Source organism: Gymnoscopelus microlampas, assembly GCF_963454915.1.
Source record: "Gymnoscopelus microlampas genome assembly, chromosome: 22".
Lineage (NCBI taxonomy): Eukaryota > Metazoa > Chordata > Actinopteri > Myctophiformes > Myctophidae > Gymnoscopelus > Gymnoscopelus microlampas.
The window spans coordinates 12,456,091-12,483,772 of NC_139959.1; the positions used below are offsets into that span (position 1 = coordinate 12,456,091).

The following is a 27,682-nucleotide window of genomic DNA, read 5'->3' on the forward strand; positions in this document are numbered from 1 at the left end:
ACAGACACGAGTCAACATAATTTCTCTTCCCACCTTGGGGAACATCAAGCGGTGGTTGGCTGATTTTGAGATCTAAGGAGCCCAGTCTCCCACAGCACCTATACTCAATCTTCTCTGCTTCATATCTCTCTCTCTCTTTCTCTCTCAATCTCTCTCTCTCACACACACAGTCAGTCACACACACACACACACACACACACACACACACACACACACACACACACACACACACACACACACACACACACACACACACACACACACACACACTTCACCAGTGCATGGTACATGGACTCTTATAACCTCTCTGCGATCCTTACAAACATAACGTGCCACAAGTTACACTTCTATCACGATAAAAAAAAACAGAAGAAGAGAGAAGACATTAAGAGTACAGACAATTAAATATCACTAGGGTTAATAATAAGGTGCGGAATTGCTTATAAATGCTGTATAACATTACCTAAATATAGCAGGTGCGCTAACAGGATTTGGTTATTGGCCAACGCCATATACAGGTATACGTTCAAAACACACATCAGCATTTGGTTATTGCTGGGTCAGATCTGAACCACACTCTATTTTGGTTTAGGTTTAGGGCAAGCGTTCATTAGTTCCCACTCAGTAAGTGTTGCTGCAACTACAATCAATGCAATGTGAATAGAACAGGACTATGTAAGAGAGTGTGTGTGTGTGTGTGTGTGTGTGTGTGTGTGTGTGTGTGTGTGTGTGTGTGTGTGTGTGTGTGTGTGTGTGTGTGTGTGTGTGTGTGTGTGTGTGAGATCTGAAAATCAGGGTTAGGGTTAAATGAAACGGAACACAGTTGAGAGTAAATGCAGAGGATGAGGGGGAAGCATGGTTTACAACATGTCCCACTGGACTCTGAGGTTATCTACTGTATTCAACAGAATATAAAATAACTATTATCATTATGGTACAGTTAAGTGTATAATAGAGTTATACTATATGTCACTAAAAGCCTCCAATTAATGTTAGCCGTCACTTGTTCAGACTGCTAGACTAAACAGTGGAAACCATAGCCAGCAACACTGCAGTAGCTGGATGGGCTTCACATGGCAGTTGTTTTCCTCTGTGCAAATGTCACTGGATGTATACATCGCTCTCCTATCTCAGGAGTCTTCTCCAAAAGTTAAGGGATTAAAGAAAAAGGGGGGAGAAAATAAACCCAACCATTATAAAATACCAAAGTGCTCTTGGTGCTACCGTTAGTTGTTGGAGTTCATCATCCTACCAGCAGAGAACAGCGGTGGAGGCGGGGGTAAATTTGTGTTGGGGGGCAGCCCCCCCATGGAGTGTAGCAGGGGCAGTGACAGCGGGGTGCCATGGAGGGGGTGGGTGGCGGAGACGGCGGCGGCGGGCGTGGTCGCAGACGCGGCGGAAAGCGACGCTCCCAGCTGGACCTGAGCGGCCGAGTCCATGGAGCGGTCGAGGCCGAGGGGGTCGCTGCTGCTGCCGCCGTCGCCGACCATCATCATCGGGTTGCTGACGCGGAAGCATTTCTCCTTGTGGGCCTTGAGCATGTTGGAGAAGCGAAAGCGCTGGCCACACACCTCGCAGGGGTACGGCTTCTCCCCCGTGTGCGTGCGGCGATGCCGTTTCATGTTGGGTCGGCTGGTGAAGCTCTTGCCACAGATCTCACAGATGTACGGTTTCTCTCCTGCGGACGCACAAGAGATGAGATTTGGGCCAAACGCTTGAAAAGCGTAACTTTCAACAATACATACCCACTGGTTCTCAAAAGCTTTTCATTTCAAGGACACCTATATCTCAAAATTCTCAAATTAACGGATCCATTGGTACGCTCTCAGAGTTACAGACCTGTAAGGGTCCATTTGGTCCCTGGACCCCACTTTGAGAACCACTGGTATAGACATTAACTCTCTCAGTGCCACAAAACAAGTTTTTTCTGAATGCCCTCAGTGCCAAGAACGAAAAATCCCGAGTTAAAAAAAAGAAAAAAAAGAAGAATGTTCAGAACCCAAGATATCGTGATCCGAAGATTTGCTGCTCCATTCACTTCTTGTTTAACTTATTACTGAAAAAGGCTGTATCTCGGCTCCTGAGCACTTTTTTTTACTTAAAAAAAAATAAAAAAATGCTCGCACAGTATGAACATATATGTTTTTGTTCATACGCTTTTCTTAGTACCCAAAGTCGCTTTACAAAACAGCTTAAAAACATTGCATTGAAAACTATCTAAAGTCCTATGAAGGTTCTCCTCACCAGTGTGTGTCTTCATGTGTTCGTCGAAGTACTGCTTCATGTTGAAGTCCTTGCCACACCACTGGCACATGAACTGCTTGTGTCCAATGTGGATGCTCATGTGGGACCGCAGCTGGTACTTATACTGGAACCGCTCACTGCAGTTCTGAAGTGGCAACAAGCAACAATTAGAACGCTAACAATATGTTCTTTAATGGGAGGTGATCACAGCGTGAGTAATGCATGTGTGTGTGTATGTGTAGAGCGAAGAGGAAGAGCTTTATAAAGAGAGTTCAGACCTCACACTTGAAGGGCTTCTCTCCAGAGTGCTGCAATGAGTGAACCTTGAGGGACATGCTGCGCTTGAATGACTTCCCACACGTCTCACAGGTGAATGGCATGTCCTTGGTGTGGGCTACGGGCACACACACACACACACACACACACACACACACACACACACACACACACACACACACACACACACACACACACACACACACACACACACACACACACACACACACACACACACACACACACACACACACACACACACACACACACACACACACACACACACAGTTACATTAGCTAATGGTGCTTCATGAACACTTTTTCCCCCTTTTTTTTTATCAAATGTCAGTAGTGCAGTAAACAGGCCGAATATTTTCAAAAAATAGCTGTTAAAAATAGACCATGCTGCCACTGACAAAGCAACAACCTTGAGATCCTTATGCGCACATCAGCCTTAATTAGTATATCTGAGGACAATGGATACGTTTGATCTAGTAGGAAGTCGTTTCAGGATAAGGTATTTCCTCTCCTGTGTCAAGAGAGACTAAACAATTCCTTGATGTCGCCACCCCTCAGTTGGCAACAGCACCATCTGTGCACCCACCCACTAAAGCAGTGTACAGTATAATGTCATTTGAACCTGGGTCTCCCGCATGGGAAAACAAACATCAGTGTCATTGCATAGTTACAGTCCCAGTGCAGGCTATTTAGGACTAGACTAATTAGGCATTTAATTGAATATGTTTTTTAATAGTTTGTTTCGTTTTTAATAGATCATGCAGAATAAGCAGCATATTTTGGCAGATTATTTTATCAAAGCAAATGAAAACCATGACTCTGGATTTGCATTTTCAAGGGTATGTATAGTAAAGAGCCGCAGGACATTGATTATAATTAAATGCAAGTTGTTCATCTTTGAACACAGGTATACTTTCGAGGAGGAAATCTGAATCATTCACAAAGGGCCCATTCTCCACCAAACATACCACAGGTGGCCCCACTGGCCCCAGTGCAACCACACTGGACATAGCTACGCCACTGCCAAACATCTAATACTCAGCCAAAAGGGAAATCTCCCCCTTAGTCAAGGGTGATTACATTATTATTATTATGCTTCTGGGCTTCAATCAGAGCACTCTGCATTCGCCGCCCGATCTGGAAAAGCCCCCAATGTTACCACCTGGATTCGAACCCAAGACCCCCCTATGACCAGGGTAGATATTAGGCTTCTGGGCTTTCTGAGCTACTCTGGCTACATCCACAGACCCTGTTTCATCGTTTACATAATGGGCGTGTCAGTTCTATCAATCAGGCTGTGCTGGAAATAGGGTAAACCCATGTGGGAAAAAGTAATCAGATGCTATCTCAACATTACACTCTTAACATCAACAGCAACCCACGCACTAGTCTTGCGTAGCCAGACAACTATTCCACAAGCTCCGAATGCTACAGTATATAGTCTGGAAAGACAACTCCCGAAATCCGAGGCAGGAAGCTGGCATCTGTTAGGTAATTTCCGTTCACGAAAATACATTTTAAAATATCACATAGAAAAAATATTTAAGAGGGAGAGGGAGTCCCGCACACTATCTTCACTTACAAAGAAATGTATTTAAGATGCAACGTTTCGGTCGCTCGGACAGCGATCAGAGCGACCGAAATATCTTGAATAAATGTATTTGTAAGTGAAGATAGTGTGCGGGACTCCCTCTCGCCTATTTTTTCTATATTTAGACTTCATTACTCCGACGCACCTGTCTGTCCGTAGGTGTGCAAAAGGACATTTCTTTAAAATATCTTTAAAAATATATATATTTCCATTTCTGCTAAGCAGCAAGCTATATACGCATGCTTAGATGATTTTGATTTATATTAGGATACATTTGCACGACTGTAAAGACGAAACGAAACAGAAGTGGAGGGGAGGTGAGAATCCGCTTCCCCCCTTAAAATCGTCAACAGAGCTTCCGCGCTTGAAAATTGTGGGAGGCAACAGTCTGGCCACGCGAGACTACACACACAAAGACTGACCCAATGGACCCTTCATGCAGTGTCACTCACCGACCATGTGCTTCCTGACGTGGGCCATGGTGTAGAATTTCTTCTCGCAGATCTCGCAGGAAAACTTTTTCTCAGCATAGCCATGGACAATCTTGTTGTGCTCATGTAAGGACCACAGTTTCTTGAAAGCCTTACCACACGTAACACACTGAAGCACAAAGATATCAAATATAGGGTTTCGATTCAGATGTACTGCAGACATAGTCCTCTAAAAAGACACAAAATTGTTATTTTAAGTTATTTATAAGTTATTTTGCAAGTTAATAATCCTGAACGGTCACATCCAAGTGTTTGTGGTCACACACACACTTGAGCACGCATTGTACCAAGAATGTAATTACTGTGAGCAGAATGAATCAGCAAGTGATCTTGAAAACGATAGCACGGATCCAGCTGTTAAGTGGAGAGGATGTAATATAGGAAGTACTGAGAGATTATAGAATGTATAATCATTGACTCACAGTCTGACAGTAATTACGGTATTTCTAAAACATTATGAATGTATTCATAGACATAGTGTTGAAGGGCCATGCCAATGGTATGGCATGTTTAGCCAATTAACAATGACTCACGGTGTATTTGACATTACTGGTGAGCATTTCCCAAAGCAAAATATGGTTGGTTTGATTTTCAAGAAGGTCCATTAATTTCAGAAATGTTTGAAAATCTACTTGCAGACTTAAAACTTGCTTGAAATACTGTAATCCAACACATCCAATTTCAATGCACAGATATATTGTCTTAATGTATTAATGCAGTTAAGAGATTTTTTCGAAAATAGTCCCTGCAGACAAGACTGATTTATGAACAAAATTCAAATGTCCATGACTTATTAACCGCGCAATGATGTTTAGCCAACACTGACTCAATTACTCTGACTAATTTTGTTTTAATGACTTTGTAAAAAATGTAAACAAATCTAAACATAAAGCCATTAGCAGGAAAATGGTCCATGCTGTCTGATACGGTACAGTATATGCCTGAAGCTGTATAAAGACAATGACATTGTAGTACTGACGACAGTATCGTCCTTTTAACCACTTAAAACCCTAATTGAAAGCCGAGTGGCCTTTTGGTTAGAGCGTCCGCCCTGAGAGTTAGAAATTCTCTGCGACGCGTTGTGAGCTTGTAGATCGGCTATTTTCAGCATGCAACCAAGTGTAAAATCAGGCATTACCACGCCCTCAAGGCCCGTCAAAATGAACTTTTTCCGACAAAATCAACTGTAGATTTAGTCTAGACTAAAACTAGGCTAAAACTAAATGAAATGTTATTCAAAAGACTATGATTTAAACTAAGTAAAGAATTTGCTGTCAAAATCAACACTGGTTGACAGCCATCGTACCTGGATGCTCTTCTCACAGTTGGTCTGGTGGTGCAGCAGCAGCTCGCTCTCCAACATGAAGCGCTTGCCGCAGTTGTTGCAGATCTGCATGCGGTTGTGCGTGACGTTCATGTGCTTCTCCAGGTACCAGCGGTTGTTGAAGACCCGCGGGCATTTCTTGCACGGGAAGTGCTGCTTCTCCTCCAGCCTCACCTTCTGGCCCAGGCTCTCCGGGTCCGCCGTCCTCTTCCGCCCTCGCCGCTGGTTGGCCATGGCGGCCTCGCCGAGGGTCTGCCGCATGGAGGCGGCGGCCACGGCGGCGGCCATGGCCAAGGCCCTGGTGCCGCAGCGACTTCGCTCCGGTATGGCGGCTTGCTCCAAACCTGGAATGTTTATTACAGGGGTGGGCAAACTTTGATGATGGAGAGGACCGCTATATTTTCACACTCACTCCAGAGGGCCACATTGCATATATTGTACAGAAACCTCTTATCTCTGTATTTTAACTTTTTTCGTAATTAATGCCCTACTTCGTCATTCTACTGTATGTCACACAAAAGTAGCAAAAATAGCCGATCTACAAGCTCAAAACGTGTCGCAGTGCGATGTGTTTTGAGCTTGCAGATATGCTATTGTTTCTATTTTTGAATTGGAATCCTGAATTATTTTTTGCTATTTTTGAATTGGAATCGAGAAAAGTAACATTTTTATTTAATTTCAAATACACTTAGTTATACTTATGTTAACTTTATGCACTTAAATACAAATACATTGGACATACAAAAAAAAATATATATATATATAGTAATTAGCGGGTCATGTTTGCATGTTTGGAATTATAACAGCTGAAATCAATAATATATCAGTATTCCAATATTAACCTGCGGGCAGCATTAAGTGAATGGGCCACCAGTTGCCAATGTATGGTTTATTATTATTCAACTACCGGTATCTTTATTGAATTTATAACCATATCTCTCTCTCTCACACACACACACACACACACACACACACACACACACACACACGTTGACAGCTTAATTTAGCTCAAGAAGGGCAGCGTTTCGATCCAACCGGCATGTGAGAGGGGAGAGAGCAGCACTGCGCATGTACGTACGTACACACACACACACACACACAGACACACACACACACACACACACACACACACACACACACACACAACAAATTATTACTAACTATTAACTAAGAGTGAATCTTTGCAGTACAACAACAAACCTGGAATGTTTAGGGTGTTTTCCTCCTCTTCCTCGTCCACCTCGTCCTCTCCGTCCTCGCTGCTCAGCAACAACATGTCCTCCGCTTTGCGGTCGTCGTCATCGTCGTCCTCCTCCCTGAGCACGTCCTCGCCGATGTAGTCCTCATCGTTCTCCTCCTCCGAGTCCCGTTCGTCGTTCCGGTGGCGGCGCCGGCCGAACATGGAGCCGGGCCCCATGGCGCTCGTAGGTTTTCCCTCGGACCCCTTGGACACGTTGAGGGTCTGGTTGTTGAGGTTGACCTCCACGATGATCTGGTCTCTGTTGAAGGAAGCGTGGCCGTCCAAGGTCTCCGACTCCCCCCCGTTGCCCTCCACCTTACACAAGCCCCCCACGGCCCCTGAGTCTTCGTCTTTCTGGTAGTACTTGCCTTCCTCCACCCTCACGGAGAACGGGCTGCTGCCTTCGCGTGTGTACACCCTGCCGAGCTCCGCCTCCTGCTTGATCTCCCGGTACAGCTGTCCGACGGGCATCGCCATCGAAGTGGCGTTGCCGCCAACACCGGCGCCGGTCAGCCGATCGTGAGCGGACACGTCGGCGGCGGTGGCCCTCAGCGACTGGCTGCTGATAAGGTCGCGGCAGGAGGCGGCGATGTCGCCCATCTGCAGCAGCGTGGCGGCGTTGAGCACGTCGCGTACGGTGCGGCTGCTCACCAGCAGCTTGGAGGTGTAGATGAAGTTGAGGATCTGCTGCAGGCCCTGCGAGGTCAGCGCGTCCAGGGACAGGTCCACGCGCCGCAGCTGCTTGCTCTGGGCGAACAGGGAGTGGAAGAAGGGGCTGTAGGATCAAGAATTCAGGAAGGTTTTATTGATCACCACTCGTACAGGTTCAAGAAGCGAAATGCAGTTTCCCCCCTCAGGCACGCACACACTGCATAATCAAAGACTGAAATTGTGACCAGGTGAAGTCACCTCAGGACCCTGTCATACAGTAGTCACAGAAATTGAGAAACCTGTGAACGTTCCCACCTCAAAACATTGAGAAAGCTTGGCTTTTCTTTCTTCCTGTGACGTCTGCTCCTGTTCAGTCATCTCTGGTGATGGCAGATCAGCTTTATTCATTTCCAATGAGGATGTCTGCTCTTACACCTTCCTGCCAGCAGACAGATGGAACTAGCAGCAGGGTTGAGGAGATGACTTATAGGGAAGTAAATTGGGCATCAAACTGTGATGATGTGGTCAAGAAAAGGAGCGGACATATTTCATCCGATGGAGCAGAAAGAAAGGCCAAACTCGCAAGCAATCATAAAGTGTGACCCTATGCTCTACCTGAATGTTCACGAGATCCTCAATTAGCCTGAAGTAAACCCTTGACTGTGACAGACTGTGACAGGCATCTCAAATGACAGGTGAGAATTATCAGCATGGTCAAATGATTAAAACTTGCAGTGGTGGACAGTCACAGTATGTACACTGGTAAAGTACATTCTGGTACTGTATAAATGTAGTGGAGGCAAAAGTATAATATTTGTCTTTGAAATGCAGAGTAAAGTAAGTAAAGTACAAATATTCAAAAGATGGACTTTAGTACAGTATTCAACTAAATGTACATTTGCTACTGTCCACCACTGGGGTTTGTGGTAGGCTATGTAGACAATGAATCGAATAATCACTTGTCATTTGTTTTTCCATATTGATGGATATTCAACTGCAAATTTCAAGAAAACTGCTAGATTCAGGGAGAGTACGGTTAAAATAATGTTACTCGAGTGCATTGCCCACAACAACCCAATATTAAATAAATGAGTATAATGTTATCAGTATTTAAAAAAGGTTCAAGGCACTGACAAAGCCCAATTTATACTGTTATGACGTATGACACTGGCAAAAATAACGAAATCTACGAGCTCACAGCACAGTAAAAGTGCAAGATACCTTATCTACATATTATACAGTATATCAGCAATAACAACGTTCAACAGTTATACGTACATGTGCTACGTTGGGTTGGTCACACATGCAGAGAAGACTACAGTTTCTAGTGCCAACTCACCTGTAGGCCGCCAGCACCCCCTTGTGAGCGGGGAAGGTGCTGCGCTGGCGCACCAGGACAATGTCGACGTCGCACAGGTCAGGCTGGAAGAGGCGCTGCTCGTTCAGCCTGTCCATCAGACAGGTGAAGTGCAGGGCCACATCCTCCACCAGAGAGAACTCAGTAGAGGGGAAGTCTGTCGTCTTCTCCACTATGAGCTGGACACACAAAACAGTGGCGTTTACATTTTAGTAAATGTAGCAATACCACAAATACCACCCTGTTGCAAGTAAAACGCAAGAGGATGGTATTTGTATAAAAGGCACGCAGTCAAAAATGTACTTGGGTAGAAGTACAAAAGTATTGGCATCAAAATATACTTATAGTACCACATTAAAGTACTCTTTGTGAATGGCCAATTTTTCTTATACGTTTCAAAATTCGAAAATAGCTGCTCTACAAGCTCACAATATGTTGCGATGCACACCTTGTGAGCTAAGTATAAAAGGTGGTAGTTAATGTATGATTTTTTATTAATATAAAGTAATACAAAGTAACTAGTAACGAATGTCTTCAAATAATTGTGTGGCCTCAGTAAAAAGGTACGAATTTGCCTCTGAGGTGTAGTTGAGTAGAAGTACAAGTAATGAAAAATGGAAATACTGAAGTAAAGTAAAAGCACCATAGAATTTTACCAAAGTACAGTATTTGAGTAAATGTACTTAGCTACTTTCCACAACTGCAAACAGAGGGGGTTGGGAGGGGGGGGGGGGGTCAGTTACCACTCATTTCAGTGATGGGAGCATTGTTAGCCAGAATAATGCCTTCATGTTACTGAACAAAAAGGCGATTAATAATAACGCTTAACTCGAAACACCCAAGAGTAATTAGCATGTTGTCTTGTTAATACATTCCAGCGTGTTAAGTATAAAAGCACAAAGACACAGACTCAAAGCAGTGGCTGCACAGCAGGGGTCATTGAAAAAAAAAGATCTAAAAAGGTAGAACCCTCAGCACTCTGCAACAAGGTCCACTGCTTCCCAAGGTGGGTTTAATTTAGCTCAGGAAGGGCAGGGTTTCGATCCAAACGGGATGTGAGTGGGGAGAGAGCAGCACTGCACACACACACACACACACACACGCACACGCACACGCACACGCACACGCACACACACAGTGTGTCTCTCTACAATGACTGTCTGGCCCGAGCATTGATATTCAGTGCCACCTCTTCCCATTAGCTGGCTCTCTCAGAACACCCACTCACTATGCAGTCCCCCGGGAACCTGCGAATTATGCACAAGACAAAACATGTCCGGAGAAATAATTAGGGGGAAAATCACGGCAAATAAATATTAACTAACCCCCCGAACCCCCCCCCCCCCCCCCCCCGAACAATTAATGGAATTTATCATTGTGTGCCTTGCCTTAAGAGGCAGAACGGGAAGAATATTGATATAAGCTTCTTTTTTTCCCTTCTTGCGTTTGCTTTTGCAACATGCTGTTGGGGGGTCGATTTAGCTGCAGGATATAATTGCACCCACTGCATTTCTGATTGTCTATATAGTGGATCGGAATCTGTGCACAAAGCACAGAAAATGAAGAAAATAAGGAAAGATATTAATTAGGCCTAAACTCTACGCCAGTGGTTCCCAAACTCTTTATCCCGGGCAAACGGCTAATTTATCTTTTGGGTCTTGAGCTAAAACGTTGTGGGAAAGAAGGAAGGGAAGTTCATACACTGCATCTCAGCTCCCAGTAGAAAATGTATTAAGCAAAAAGTATAGCAACGTTTTGAACACTATGGGTCAGAACTTCCCTTCCTTCTTCTCCAATGTACGTATTGTTGTTCAGCACCTGGAAAAACATTGTTTGGGATGTGCGTGATACTCTTTGGACTATTTCAAAAAGTTTGGGGACCACTGCTCTATAAGCCCTCTGCTGTGCGAATGAGAAGCACCAGAACGTTCCAGTCTGTGAAACTTTACAAATTACAATTAAACTGCAAATGATCAATTCTTTAGCTTCGCCCGCTGCCTAACGATTTCTCTCTTTACAATCAATGTCGAGGCCCTTGCATTTTAACCTTGAAAATCCTGCTGCCTCTTTGAAGAATTCAATTATCTAATGCTAGATTTATTCATGGATTTACGCACTTGTTTTGTACTTGGAGCCAAAGAGGAGTGTAGATTGGGTTATCTTTCAGCGCGAGGCTACAGACATTGCCCAAGGGCAAATCTCTACACGCCAAATCACATCCAATGAAAAGTTGTAGACTGGCACAGAGACTAAACTCCTCTGGATGATGATATGAATAAAAGTATAAAACGCTGACTTATTAAGTAAATGGAATAGTCCTAGCGCTGCTGGGAACTGACCCCAGATTCTACAGTGGAGGTGAGTTTAAATCAGTGGTTCTCAACCTGTGGGCCGTGAGGATATTGCAAATGGGCCCCCAAATAATTAACAAAACACTACGATTTTAATGATAATGTAACATTAACTTTTTAACAACTATATAGCATATTACGTCCTTCCATAAATGTATAAACTCAGGGGGGTCCCTGCTAGGGGCTTGACTGTATTACTATGTATAGGGGAGACAACAAGTTTCATCCTGGCATTTGCCAAGAACTGCCAGTCAAAGCGAAGTCTTCGCTGGACATGCTTGCAGAGACTCTTGGGTAATGAAGTCAAAGACGTTGGCTTCCATGTTATTTGTGTCCAAAGTAGCCACTGATACCCCAAACTACATAGTGCTGCTTTAAAAAGGATAGTTCACCTGCTAAATTAGTTTTTCCTATCGATTAGTCACCCCATGGAGACTTGAATTCATGGATTTTTTTGTTTTTTGTTGCATTCCTAAGCCAATAATTTGATGACTGGTAGCGGTTCCGGTAGGAGACACACAGAGTCTCTTTTGTATCTCCTACCGGAACCGCTGCCTACCGGTCTGCTGGTCATCAAATTATTGGCTTAGGAATGCGACAAAAAAAAAATATCCATGACTTCAAGTCTCCATGGGATGACTAATCGATAGGGTGAACTATCCCTTTAAGACAAAAAATATTACATAATAATAATAACCACCTTTTGTTAAAATTGTGTTTTAATTGCGATACTGCTAGAACTTCAAGTTCATAACCCATCTGCCCACCACGGCAAGATGGGTGGACTGCAAACGCTTTAGAGATTTTCAAGTGGGCCCTAATCCAGCAAAGGTTGAGAAGGGCAGTTTAACATCTATGCCACCCAGATGCCCCTAGCATAACAATGTTCTGTGATCACCTTCATTCTATTATGCATCTCCTTCCCTGTGTGTTCAGCAATGTCTTTCAGGACGGCAATTCTCCTTCCACAATGCATAGCCAGGATTTTTAAATATATTTAAAAAAAATGTAAACCTCACAATCATGCACACACCAATGCTTTTCGAATATCAACTTGCCTCTAGTTTCATCATTTAAAAAAAAACAGTTCTTGTATTTTTCTTATTGTCAAATTGGATTTTGTATTCGATTTTGTAATGGGTTCACTTCATACACCCTGCCCAGAGACCGCTTGAAGCCAACTGGTGCATTTTTTTCACCTCAATTTTGCATGGGCCCTGGTAAGTAAACAAAGTAAAATTTGACCATGGGGTTTTGAAAACCATAATGAGCCATCTGCTAATGGCATGAATATGGTAAAATATGGGAAAGATGTCTCAGACGGTGTTTTGTCTGTGTGTGGACTGTATTGTCTCTGTATTGTACATTGCTATTCTCTACTATCTGAATGCAATGTAATGTTGTACAACTATGTACTGTACCTCGTCAGTAGTCTTCCATCAACTGTTATATATTTCTATATTGGGTTGTAACTGTACCAGATGCCAAAGGAAATGATTAGTACTGGGTGATATTGACTAAATCAAATCTCATAATATCTTGGATATCTTGATATCATATTGATAATGATACTTTTGATGATAATTATGTGAGAAAACTGATGATAATTATGTGAGAAAACTAATGATAATAATGACTTTATCACTTTATTGTAATACAGCCCTTAAGACCATTAAAATAAATAATAACAGTACGCTTTATCACGATATTACAACAATCAAAATCACATACAATATCTAGTCTCGCAATTTGTCTTATTCGCCCCTTCGGGCAGCTCTATCAGACCATCAAAGGCCTTTACACTTATTTGTATTCAGATAAAGAGAAAACCAACATTGAGTATACCCTAATGAATGACAAACACATTCCTGCTGGTGAACTGTTGCACCATTAATTCCATCCAGACTATGATTCTTCAGAGATATTTCTGCCCCAGGCAGACATCTGTGGCAGCGGCCCGTTTGTTGTGTCTGTAACAATAATCGTCGCTGTCGGGCAGAAAACTCTTATCTGATCTATTTTAACTTGTGTCTTTTAAATTAACGCCCTACTTGATCCTCACACGAAAGCATCAAAAGTAGCAAATCCGCAAGCTCGAGACGTGTCGCTTCGCGCCACGTTTCGAGCTGGCGGATCTGCTACTTTTGCTCTTTTGGGAATTTAAATCCTGAAAAGTAACAGTTTTGGACATGTGAGGTTTCCCACCCGACAGAGACGATATGCAACACTAATGCAGAGACAACAAAAAACACAAGAGCGAGCGCTTTTGGAATTTAAAGAGCATCCACATCCATCCTCTTTCCGATCCCCTGTCTGTCTTCATTGTTCTCACCTGGCATCACCCCCCCCTGCCACTCCCGTTCCTCCCCTCTAAATGTCTAAATGTCAGGGGAGGGAGAGGGCTTGTTTCGCTGTCATTACAGGGAGCACCACCTTTAACCACCCTCTCAATCACATGACATGAGAAGAATGCATTATTCATGAACAGCATGACCGGCGACAAACACCTTCTAAAGGCCTGGATTAATGACACACCCAGGATGTGTCATTTAAACGGTCTTCTCTCAAAAGCATTTAAAACATGCATATTATGTGCCATCCTGCACATGCCTGTTTGTAGGTATAATGGGTTCTGTCTAGTACTGTTTTTAATCTTTTTTTAAATAAATCTATAAAATTGTTATAAAAAAAATCGAAAAAATATATAGATGAACTGTTTGTTTTGAATAAATGTTTGTAAAGAAATCATGTAACAAGTCTTGGTACCGCCCCTGATCACCAGGTGAGGCTGAGGCCAATTTGTCCACTTTTTTGAATAAAAATATGTAATTTCCTGTTTCCTGTTTCCTGTCTCCTGTTGTTTGTACTTGAAAAAGACCGAAAGGGTCGAAACGTTATATTTGCTGTTAAAAAATAAATAAAATAAAATAAAAAAATGTTTGGAGCATTCAAATAGTGAGTTGCGAGTCCCCGCTTTGTTTTCACCATCCTGCACATGCACACATTCGGTGAAGACGCCCGAAACCAATATCGTATTGGATTTATAGAGTATGACGTATCTGTGAACCTGTTTCTTGTCCTCATTATCAGTAAAAAACAAAACGCTACATGCAGTATGACTAACATTTATAATATTTTTTAGATTTATGGGAAAGGCCAATAAGAAAAGGCAATTAGAAGGCTCTCCAGAGTGTTAACCCATTAAGACCGGAGGCCGTTTCTACAAATCATCTCTGTCGGGTGGAAACCTCATACTGTATGTCCAAAGCTGTTTTCAGGATTCAAATTTAAGAACAGCAAATGTAGCAGATCTACAAGGTTTCGAGCTTGTGAATCTAATACTTTTGATGCTTTTGTGTGACACTGTAGTATAATCAAACTTGGGCATTCATTTACAAAAATAATTTAAAAAGTTAGAATATGGAGTTAAGAGGTTTCTGCCCTACAGGAACGAAATGCCCTCTAAATCCTACAACTTTTCTTTTTCTATGCCTTTATTGACAGGACAGTAGGCTGACAGGAAATGGGGAGAGAGAGAGAGATGGGGAGTGACATGCATCAAAGGCCGTCGGGATCGGGACTCGAGCCCGCGACACGCGGTCATGCTACACTGATCGAGCCTAGGTGCCTGGACCGCTACGCCAGCGGTCCAAGCCAAATTCTACGAGTTTTCTGAAAAATGATGTTGCTATATATTGCTAAAATCTAAAATGACAAAGATGCTTTGCCGGTTTGAATGGGTTAAGTAGCCACAGACAGTCAGTCCCAGCTGAAGAAGTGGAGCTCAATCAGTGTCTCTATCTCAGTCAAAGCAGTCTTGTCTTGGCAGTGGTTTGTTCTGTAAGTAGGAGGAGAATCATCCTTATAGACTTCAGCCCCGGCCTAGGCAGGCGGTATGCACTCGGCGACTGGCCCGACGACTCATGGAACCACGCCAGGCGGGGAGGAAGAGTCTAGGCATTTCATAGAAAATGGGAGTGAAAAAAATCCCTCTTCTAATTTGACTTTCACTGGTGGCATTCAGGGAAAATGCCCTCTCTCCCCCCCACACACACACACACACACCATTGCCCTGGATGGGCCAACTAGATTTACTACTCTATAAAAGTCTGCATTTCCTCCATTGAACTGCTAAGCTGCCCACTGTGGACGTGCTGTGACGTTCCCCCAGAGCTGCCATTTTAAAAACTTCTCATTTACTGCAGTCTGGTGGTGCACGCTTATCTGGAAAAGAGCTGTGAGGCCACTGTAAGGGAAGTATAAACTATAAAACATTGGAACCTTGCTTAGCAATATCCTTCCTATTCCCCCTCCCTTCTTCTCCTGGGCCAATAGTACATACCTACTTTCTTGTGTACTTTTGCAGGCTTACATTTGTATCATGCAGACCTCGGTACAAATACATTTCAACATAGTCTCAGGTATGAAAGATTCCGGGTGGGTGTGTGGCAGTTTAAAAAAAGTAGTAGAAAACAAAAACGAGCACACTCAGTCTGTGTAATGCAGTTTTTGCAGGCCATGCCGGGAGCACGGCTCACAAAGATTCATAATAAGAACATCTAAAAAGTAGGCCTACATGCGCATATGTGTTATTTGCATGAAATGAACTACTCTTTTTTTTTACACACATATCTGGTATCACATCAGAAGTACAAAAGACCCTCTCTCTTGTCTGTGTTGGTGTAGTTGGTGATCGGTGAACACCCTGAGCTATTAGCCCAATGTCACAGCACACTGCAGAATCGTTTGTAGGGTGAGGGAGACCAAGTTCTATCCGGATAGTGTGTCACCCACATACATTATTTGCAACGTCCCTGGTTCAATTCCAATGCCATAGACACTGTGTTGCATATAAATAAAGCAAAACAAAACAAGACAAGACAGAGTCTAATAGTGGCTTGTGGATCTCAGACATCATGTGGCCGGTCTATGAGGTCAGTCATCTCCATATTTGGGCAACGTTTCAGCCCAGTCCAACTCCCATTGACTTTCTGTATAAACTTTAGGTCCAAACAAATACAAGACATTCACAAATCAGAATATTCAGGGCTTTACGTCCTTGGTCTACAGGCAGCGTGGCCAAGAAACTGATTGCTCAAGTGGTTAGCTTGATTAGGAAACGGATTCATTCACTCACAGACAGACAGACAGACAGACAGACACTCTTCTAAATGGCTCGCCCCCTTAAGAACCACGCTTTAAAGCTCCCTAAAAATATCATAAACTAGAAAGGTGCATGCGCTCAGAGGAGTGCATATCTCTGGTAGGAAGTGTGGCCAGTCTATTTCTGTGTCAGCCCAGTCTGACCTCCATTGATCTCCAATATAAAATGTAAGTCCTAAAGGGTAAAGAAATATTCATAAAACATGAGCATGCACAAGAAATCTGGTGCTGATAAGCCCAGTGGTTTACGAGATGAGCTGTGGACAAAGTGAGCGAGTGAGTAAGTACGGACAAATAGTGAGTGAGTGAGTGAGTGAGTGAGTGTGTCCTTTCCATATTTTGAGAACCGTTCAACCGATTGATTGCAAAGTTGGCATATTGCCGAGGACCGAAGGAAGTGCCAAGTGTGAAGTAGGTTGGATCAGCGGTTCTCCAAAGACACGTGTCCATGTGTCCCTTTTATGCCCATATATGGAGATCTCTGTCTGATGGCATCAATATGAAGCCATAGTACTGTCGTTATACACTGGCCTCTAAGTACTATGATAATCTGTACTGCACCGAGTACAACAGGTAAAACAGGTATTGTATAACCGATGGGGCATGTGTTCCGAACAGGCATAGCGCTAGTAATAATGAAATAGTCACTGTGGCCACAAAGGTATCATGGCATTGATCCGACAGCTCTTTATTCCGAAGCACAATTGGTCTGATGTATTTATTGCTAACCCTAACCTAACATTTTGTCTGACTTTTGGGGGTACAGAATAATGGGCTGTCGGTCCAATGGGCAGGCCCCGCCACAAAATGGCTCATTAACTGAAATAACGATAGCTATCAGTCAAAGGCTAAAATATCCATACGCACAATTACAGGCCTGCAGTTTGTGACAGCAAACCATAAGACATCACCCAGCCATCAGTAGATCATGATGGCAATGATCACATGAGCTCACCCAGCTGGCTTTGTGTTTCAAGCAGTACCTGGGATATGCCCGTAGCAGCCGAGGCCACTTCTCACTCACGGAAGAAAAGCGCACACTCAGCAGTCTGCATCAGACCGACCACTTCCTGCTGAGGGGCCCAGGTTGGGGTTCTGTTTGAGTGACACCGCAAGGAAGCAGAGTGGGCACCGTGTCAGCACCAATCTCACTCACTAGCATGAGGATGGTTGAACAACACTCACACACACACACACACACACACACACACACACACACACACACACACACACACACCTGAATCATCGTCACTGCGATGAAGACGTTAGCATGACAGCCAGACCCTACATACAAATCCAGCCCAGTGCCTTTAAAAACGCACATAAGTACTTTTATGTCACAGGCAATGGATCACCTCATAAATAAACAGACAGGCAACATTAAGAGAAGGTGAACAGGGCAGAACAAGGGCATGTCATGACTAGGGGACTCTAATCAGACAGCCATTAAAAAGGCATCAGGTTAATGACATACACTGTTGTCCTCTGTGTGTCCACTACTAAACGCTCTCAGTTGCTGACACTGACTGAATGTACGGTCAAAGACAGCCCCAGAGATGAGATGGCAAAAGAACATGGCTGTTCCATGCCAACACCATAATCCAAAACCCTCCAACTAATCCTGTGTGTGTGGACTACCGATGGCTAAATGCAGTCACCCACACCCACAGTCGTACCGCTAGCCTGCATCGGCAGAGGACTCATGCCACACCACCCCGGTGTGGTCAACTACCAACATGCAGATACCAACATTGACCAGGGAGAGAGGGTAGATGCAAGGTCTAGACTCTGAGGGCCTACGGATCACAGGCAATAGCCCTCCAACAAGCAAAATAGTGAGTATGTAATATATCGCCATTTGTTCTCGGGCATAACATACGTATACGGCCACCGTTAGACAAGGCACCACGAAGCAAGCTCAACCAGCCATCCAGAAAGCAAGCTGGACCATGATGGGTGCATAGATACAGCCAGGTTCGACAGAGCCACCCGTCGCACAGCCTTCGGTACTGGCACCGACTCCTTGGGGTGTTTTTTGTCACTGTTTATTTGCACATACTGTATATGAAATGTGTCTTCTGCATTTACCCATCCTATAATAACTAGGAGCAGTGAGCAGCCATTGTGCGGCACTCGGGGAGCAATTAGGGGTTATGAGTCTTGCTCAGGGACACACATCGACACATTACTGGAATGACCTGGCATCGTACCTGGCACAACCAGGGGCTCAGGCTCCCCAGGCGGGCTCACTAACCACTCAGCTATGGCCGCCCTTACTCAGCTATGGCCGCCCTTAGCTTGGAAGAGACCCGCTCACAACGCGTCGCAATGAGCTTGTAAATCGTCTATCTTCAAATAGCCAAGTCGCTTCTTTTGGGCTTGTTTTCATAGACCTGGTTGCTTATTTCTCTCGCAAAATGTAGCAACACTGGTGACAGCCCTAGAGTCTATGTATTTGGCCACATGTTCAGGTTCCCCCCCACGTCGGTGATAGTGTGTGGTCAATGCGTTAAGACTGGGCCAGGTCCTGTCTGCTTTCCTTCAGTTCTGTCTATTGGGGAATTTCTTCCTAGTCTGCAGTCTGCACTCTCTGCTCTCCTCTGAATCCAATCAGCACAGAGACCCAGCACTGACCTTGAGGTAAGAATATACACTAACAGACCTGCATGCGTATGTACCCACACACGTGCACGACACGTGCACGCTCTCGTGCACGCAAGCAGTCCCTCCCACATACACACACACACACACACACACACGCACGCACACAGTAGCCATATGGTCACATACAGTATGACAATGAAGGTACAACATAAGGTTGAACATTAAGCTGTTTTTTGCTTTTGTTCTTTTCACAAATTTGATAATCAGGCAACTATGATAATAAAAAAAGGTTCATAAAAATGTACTGAGGTCACACCCTGCAGTGGCACGAACACAAGAATATTCACTAAAACGGCACTGCTCTGTCAGATGATAAAGCTTGTGTGTGTATGTGTATGTGTGTGTGTGTGTGTGTGTGTGTGTGTGTGTGTGTGTGTGTGTGTGTGTGTGTGTGTGTGTGTGTGTGTGTGTGTGTGTGTGTGTGTGCTCCCTTAAGCAGTGTGTGTGGTGCAAACAAAGAAGTGTGTCCTGCATATACTTTTGCTTTTAAAGGAGTAGTTCACCAAACACAATTACGTATTTTCTATCAATTACACACCCCATGAAGCCTTGTTCATGATCGGGTGACTATTCAGTAGGAGACTCAATTGAGTGGAGACTCTACTGGTCATCAAATTATTGGCTCAGGAATGTGACCCAAAAAAATTCCATGAATTAAAGGCTTGATGGTATGTGTAATTGATAGAAAATAAGTCATATTTTGCATGAACTATTCCTTTAATGAGACAGATGGTAAGAAAGCTGAGATGAGGACAGCTCTAAAGGAGGAATGAACCTCTGTCTTTCTGGAGGAATGTGATCCTATAGGCCAGGTATAAGCCTGGTTTGAGATCAAAGTGTCTTCAACGCTACATCTTCGACAGATGTGACCATGGCATTTTTGGGAATGATAATATGTAATCTAATAAATGAGTCATCACTGTGGTACTATAGACTGGTCTTCTTTTGAGAATCAACGCAGCATCAGTCAGCATGAAACAAGCTTATGTTGTGTGAGAGGAACTTGTAGTTTGGCTATACATTTAAGATAAATATGAATTATTAGTATTATTATTATTACTATAACAGTATGCCCAAAATAGGGACACCAGGGTCAAAGTAGTTAAAACACCAATATATGCAAATATATGCATGCATGCTTAATACTAATGCATTGCCAAACTATTACATGCTCTATAATCATACATACAGTAGGTAGTTCACTAGGGAGGCATGCGTTAATCCGACAGCCCTTTTCTCCGACTATGTGGCATCCGCGTGCGGTTAGGGTTAGGGTGCGGGTTTGGTTCGGGTTTACTGTTTAATGTCGGAGCACTGCGCTGTCGGAGGAATGCGCTGTCGGACTAACGTACTGCACCCGTTCACTATAGTTAAGTGTTATAATTAAAGGTAGGGTAAGTGATTTTCTTTGGTTAAAATAAGTGTTAAATAGCTCTATATTCTGATAGTACTCATTGCTATAGACGTATAGAGTGTTTGTTCAGTAAAAGGAGTCTCCTTGTCTCTCCAGCTCTTTATAAAACAGAAAATGCATTTTCGTTTCAGTTTCAGTTTCCTTTCCAATTTTATCCAATCAGGATAGACAACTCAATCAGGATATAGATTAAACAAGTGAAATTGGAAGTGATGACACTAAGAAATGAGCAGGCAAAATTGGAACTGGACTGGACCACTATAAACATGAAGCTTAAAAATGGGTACTTTCTCCTGATTGGCTGAGATTTTGACACCTACCAGAAAATGTATTTTCTGTTTATTAAAGAGCTGGAGAGACGGGGAGACTCCTGTTACTGAACAAACACTCTATAGCAATGATTACTATCAGAATATAGTGCTTTAACCTTTTAACAAAATACTTTTTGTTTTAACCAAAAAATATCACTTACCCTACCTTTAATACCCAAATTGTAGTGTATTCATTTATTATAGTTAAAGTGATTAAGTAACCATTGATCTCTCTATCACTCAATTTACTTGCCAAACAGATTGCCGTGACACAATTGAAAATCAGAGTGAAATTTACACCAATCATATTGCAGATACATACAGCAACAGGCTAAATATTAGAAAGCACTTCAAAGTATGCCGATGGTTATTTCCAACTGAAAGTTAATTATCTTATTACCTACAGCTTACTAAATCAACATCAGATTCCGAACCGCAGAATTCACTGCTGGCTGCAATTACAATACCATCAATATCCTTCCAGCCTTAATCCTATTCATTCAAATCACTGGTATCCATAAGAGTTATTATGTGCTAGTCTTGGGGTGTTAACTTATTCTAGATGAGTGGTGTTTACACACCACCTCTCACCATGAAATTTAAAACACAATTTCATCTATATGTTAATGCAACCACAGGTGACAAGCCAATCTACAAGTGATATGGGTTTACTCAAGCATGAAATTGGGATGCACAAACAAAAATAAGGATGAGAAAGCGGCATGTGTATCATCTGAGACTGTAATCTCATCTGTAAACAAAAATCTGGATGGCTGAATGAGGGTAACTGTCACGGAGAATTTGGATTGGAAAGTTCTTTCACCCCTTGTTGTCCTTTTGAGCAAAAGTGAAATTATGTTTGATTTGCGAGGCCGTGGCGGGACGGACGGACAGAGGATCAGACGACGTGACGTTGAAAGAAGACATCACGCGCTGACGGGACCTGATATGACTCTGAGCTAGACTCAAGAGGTGTAGGATAATCAAAAGGTAGTGCCTGGCAGGGCAGCGACGAGGTTAGAGTGTCCGCACTGAAGCTGTGTGCCAGGAAGTTTGTGTCTGGGCCAATGAGCGGGGAGTGGAAGCGCTGAGTCAGGAGGCCTGGCCAAGAGAGGGGCCTGTGGTGCTGGCATCTCCTCTGCACATGCACACGCACACACACACACACGCGCACGCGCACACACACACACACACACACACACACACACACACACACACACACACACACACACACACACACACACACACACACACACACACACACACACACACACACACAAACACTGCTCTGTTGGAGGCACAACGCACTATTCCAAGCCAACAGGCACAAGTTTAGGACACACACATGCATGCAACCAACCATGCACGTGCGCGCGCGCGCGCACACACACGCACGCACGCACGCACGCACGCACGCACGCACGCACGCACGCACGCACGCACGCACGCACGCACGCACGCACGCACGCACGCACACACACACACACACACACACACACACACACACACACACACACACACACACACACACACACACACACACACACACACACACACACACACACACACACACACACACACACACACACACACACACACACACACACACACACACACACACGCACACACACGCGCACTGTACTGTATGTATAAACAAACTGTATCAGTATACAGCAATGCAGAGCAAAATACCTGTAGTACATAAAATTGCATATAACTGTGCAAAAGAAAATGTTATTTGCATCATAAATAATGCACGATTCAAACTTCATCTATACACACATCATTTATTAAACAAATGCCAAGATTTTTTTTCTAATAAATCAACTGCCCTGCAAAGCACAACATACACAGTATTCATTGAACACTGAGAGTTGATTTAACTCAGAGAGTATAACAATGTATAACAATGTATAACAAAGGGTCCAGTTTTACATGAACACTCAGGATTTTGCTGTGTAATGCCCTAATTTAACCTCCATCGTACGACATAAAGTGCTTGAATCGGGCGTAAACTCATAGTAAATCCATGATGCCAAGAGTCAGGTCGGATAGGAAGAACTGACACCGGGCCAGAGACAAAAGAACATTGTGACGGCTAGAGACTAGGAGAGGTGCTGACAAAGACATACCCAGGGGGTAGGTATTACAGGGGATGAAGCTATGATATCTTCATCATCATCATCCCTTTCATACCATGGCACAAAGCCTCTAAAACGCTGCTTATCGGTGGCATCTCTGGTGTGGTGAAACAATGTGTGTGTGGAGTGAAATGATATGTTTGATGAGAAGCAGTGTTGCCAGATTTTGCTGTAGAGAAACAAGTGGGCAGGTCTATGAAAACAAGCCCAAAAGAAGCGACTAGGCTAATACTATTTGGAAAATGTTCAATCTACAAGCTCACAACGCGTCGCATGAGCTTGTAGATCTGCTATTTTCAACAACAAAAAAGGGGCTAAGTTTTGAATATCTTTGAAACATTTTAACAACACAAATCTTGTATGATGGGGTCCCTGGCACAAAATATTTCAGATGTGGGGGGGGGGGGGGTTACGGACAAATACATATTAATCTGGGGGTCCTTACCTTGAAAATGTTTAAGAATCACTGGTTTATAAACAACATTAGGAAACAAGCCCAAATAAGCAACCCACTACGACTACCAATATTTACAAGCAACTTTACAGGAAAAACATGATCAAGGTGGCTTATAATAAGCGGACATGGCAACCCTGGATGAGAAGGTCAGCGAGGACAGTGGGGAACCAGCGGAGGAGGAGCATCGTCTTTCTATCACAGCCATGTCCTCCTGACCAATCAATGTGTGCAGCCGCGAATCGGGGAATATGAGCTTAAAAAACGAAATGGCATTGGGTTTACTGTGAACTGAATGTCAATCGGAGCCTACAGTATTAAGAGCTTGTTGGTGTATGTTGCCATGATCGGTTCAGACGGGAACTGTATTGAGTAGGCCAGTGGTTCTCAACCTGTGGGTTGGGACCCCCAGGGGGACCCCACATGATTTTATTTGGGGGGGGGGGGCGACTTTTAAGGCCTTTTAATACCTAAAAAATATATAAAAGAAAAGAAAAAGACCATTACTGCATCAAAAGTAAACAAACTATACTATAAAAACTGGTCAAACATTGGCCAAATTGTTAAATAATAGAAGAAAGATAGCCGATCTACAAGCTCTACAAGCTCACAGCGCCTCGCAATGTGATTGGTAGATCGGCTATTTTCACAATATTTTGCTGTGGAACCGAGTCAAACTAAATTGAATGCCTCAACTCCTACATTCCAAGTGCTTGTCAGGGTGGGGGGTCCCCAGTTCAAATATGATTATTTTGGGGGGTCACGGCCTAAAAAGGTTGAGAACCACTGGAGTAGGCTGCATCACCATTACATGGGCTATCTTCTAAAACTGTCGTGTTTAAATAACATTTTTACTTGCTGTAGTATTTCATGTACAGTGAGTACCGGTCATTCCTGCATGTAATGAAAACATTCAACAATGCGTGATTAAAATTCTACCTCTGTATATCCAGTACAGTACATTATGGTATCATTTTGAGTGATTCTTCAGTCCTGCGTGCTAAATATTCTCTTAAAACAAGAGTTTAAACTCATGCCCATCTGTTTTAAATCTCCTCCTCTCTTAAGTATCTCTAACTGGCCCAAATTCAACTAAAAGCCCCTGGAATACTTTGGGTGGGACCCTGATTATTTCTCGAAATATCTTCAAATGTCTCACCATGAAAACCTAACAGTCAAGTCTCATGTCAACTTAAAAGCTTCTTTTTTTTGACAGAGGTTCATAATCATCAAATTATTTTGAAGCATTCTTCAAATGTGGAAGAATGCGGAATGGGATTTAAACTTCAATATCCTGTCCTTAGATAAAGAACACACCAATGTCCTCTCTCTTCTGCACAATGATGCGCAGCGGTGGTGTGATCGTCAGACAACACAAAACTCCTGACAGCATTTATTCTGAGAGGAGACTTGCAGAAGTGACTTCAAACAAACTCAATCTATTTCAACCAAAAAAAGAAAGTGCTTACATAAGCCCAGCGAGTTTGACCTTGCTTTCTGCAAAGGCCCTGTCTAATGTTTTTAATCTCAGGGGCATAAATTAGCAGCACCTATGGTCTTAGTTTCCAAGGAGAGTGCCCTCCTACTGTGGGCCGGAGATGTCTGAGGGAGTTTGTTGCTGGGCTGTGGGATGACTGCACTTGTCACAAGGACTGAAGCCAGCTCTTTGCTCAGCACCAAGAGACAGCAAAGCCTCAAAGTCAAGGGTGGGCAGGAATGTCCTGAATAGTCCATTACGTAAAACTCCCAGTGGCCCCGTGAGGATACAGGGCCAATAAGAAGGAGCTAGTGAAAACTTGGCCACAAGCTTAACTGATCTTTTTTTTTATCAGAAAGCCTGAATAATAAGAATATCATCACATTCACTGTTTATGAATTACCTGGATTCACTGCTTGTATAGCTGTCATAACTGTGCAGTTCTACAACTTCTTATTGTAAATATTCCAACCTTAAAGCATGGACAAAACAAACAAGAGAGCAACAAATGAAGCAACTTCTCCCCAATAGAGCAAGGTTATCAATTCACACAACATGAGTCGGCCATAATCGTCTTTTGATATCAACAGAGTAATTAATTACCTAAATTATCTGGGGCATGTCAGTGTTTACAAACACATTCAAGATACAGTATCTCTGATCACATTTACTGGGACATTTCACCCGCCTCTTTGCACTATCACAGCTTACCATCATCCGTGCATAAAAGCTAAATGAAAAGGTGGCTGTGATGGTGATGGGGGAGTGTGGGGGGGTGGGGATAAAAGAAATACAAATATGAATTATGATAACAAACATCTCTCTCTTTCTCTCTTTGCTCCCACCAGAAACCACCCAGCAAGCACCAGGGCTAACCCCGCTGACCTGACCCAGTTATTAACCCAAGCCTCCAGATGTGAACGCGCGCTGGGATTACTCCACCACTGCAGCCAGCTCCACATGCTTTCCTAAGGAAGCATCCTAACATGACCCCAGAGTCCATACTGACTGGCTGGCTGTCTACCTCACTCTTCCTCTTTCTGTGTGCTCGCTGCATCATTGTCTAATTTCATGCATCCTTTCATCGGCCTGAGAGAAGAGAAATATAAATGTCACGGCTCCTGACTGAAGCTTCACAGAGTTGAATAAAGTTATTTATTTATCACTGAAATGCATGCATCGTGGATAGATGCAGTTTTATAAGATATCAAGTTGCTATGATATTAATCTCTCGTTCCCAGATATTAAACAATATGGGCAAAAAGATATGTATATATGAAGATCAACTAACTTCACACAGTGGACAAAGTACAGTGCTTGCAAAATAAATATTGTAGACTAGTAGTACTAGGCTTCATGCTGTGGATTTTATCACCACAGAATGTGGTCTTCAAATGTAATAAGAGACCATAAAGCACAGGACAGATCCAAGACAGCAATATTAACCTTATTTCCCAGAGTTCCTTCAACCTACACTACAGTATGCACAGACGTCACATCTGTGTACCTGTCATCTGTGGTCGCTACAAGATAAGGACTACCAGAGAATACCACAGTAACTAACTTCACACAGTGGACAAAGTACAGTGCTTGCAAAATAAAAATTGTATAGCCTAGTACCATTCATGCTGTGGGTTTTAGCACCACAGAATGTGGTCTTCAAATGTAATAATGGACCATATTGCACAGGACAGATCCAAGACTGCAAGATTGACCTTATTTCCCCGAGTTCCTTCAACCTACAGTATAGTATATGTACAGACACCTGTACAGGTCATCTGTGGTCCCTAGACAGACTCCCTACAATTGAAGATAAGGAGACGACCAGACAGTAACAGCCCCAAACCATAGTTGCATACTAAACTCCCTGCATTAGCAGTTTCTGCTGTGCAAAAGGGGGGCAACTGTTTATAGTTATAATAATAACATTCACTTACAGGTCCACACAAACAAGCACCAGTCACGATAATATCATGATCCTTGCTGAAGCACCCCTGATATGAAAGAATTTAACTCTTTCTCTGCAACAACAATGTAGCCTATTGTAGCCATTGCATTCTTGCTGTAGCAGCTTTATAATGTCCAACTTATGCTATGCATTATTAAGTTGCAAACTTCGCCCTGAGAAATCATACAACGCAATGCAAAAAAAGACATTTACCACAGCGATCGGCACATAAAGCATTGGTGGGACAAAACTGTGGGGCAAGTTTGATCGGCCTGCTAAAGAAGCTGAAATTTGCAAGAGATCAAGAAGGGACAGAAAATAAACAGAAAATGCAGCCGCTCCGCCGAAGCCTACCATTTTGATCCGGCGTCCAGAGCCTCAAAGGAGTCCCAGTATAACTCCTTTTGCATCCGTTTCCCGTTCGCCATGAAAATGACCGTTGAATATTCACATTTCTTCAGCTTTTCTTTTAACCTCCCTCACTAGTCTTTTGCCCCCGTGCTGCTACAGTAGCATTCAGACAGACAAAAATGCAGAGGCTTTGCTTTTGCTGGAGGAATTGGTGAT

General features: G+C 43.3%; 1 protein-coding gene across 1 annotated transcript; it reads right to left on the reverse strand.

Annotated features, from left to right (window-relative positions):
• Positions 1-692: 692 nt before the first annotated feature.
• On the reverse strand, positions 693-27,682 carry zbtb47b (zinc finger and BTB domain containing 47b). The gene is made up of 8 exons (XM_084047984.1): positions 27,470-27,682; positions 9,175-9,371; positions 7,145-7,959; positions 5,927-6,288; positions 4,582-4,729; positions 2,523-2,638; positions 2,245-2,389; positions 693-1,678 (listed from the first exon to the last, which is right to left on the reverse strand). Exons 1-8 carry the CDS (start codon positions 27,470-27,472, stop codon positions 1,227-1,229), a joined length of 2,238 nt encoding a protein of 745 aa, XP_083904110.1. The 5' UTR covers positions 27,473-27,682; the 3' UTR covers positions 693-1,226.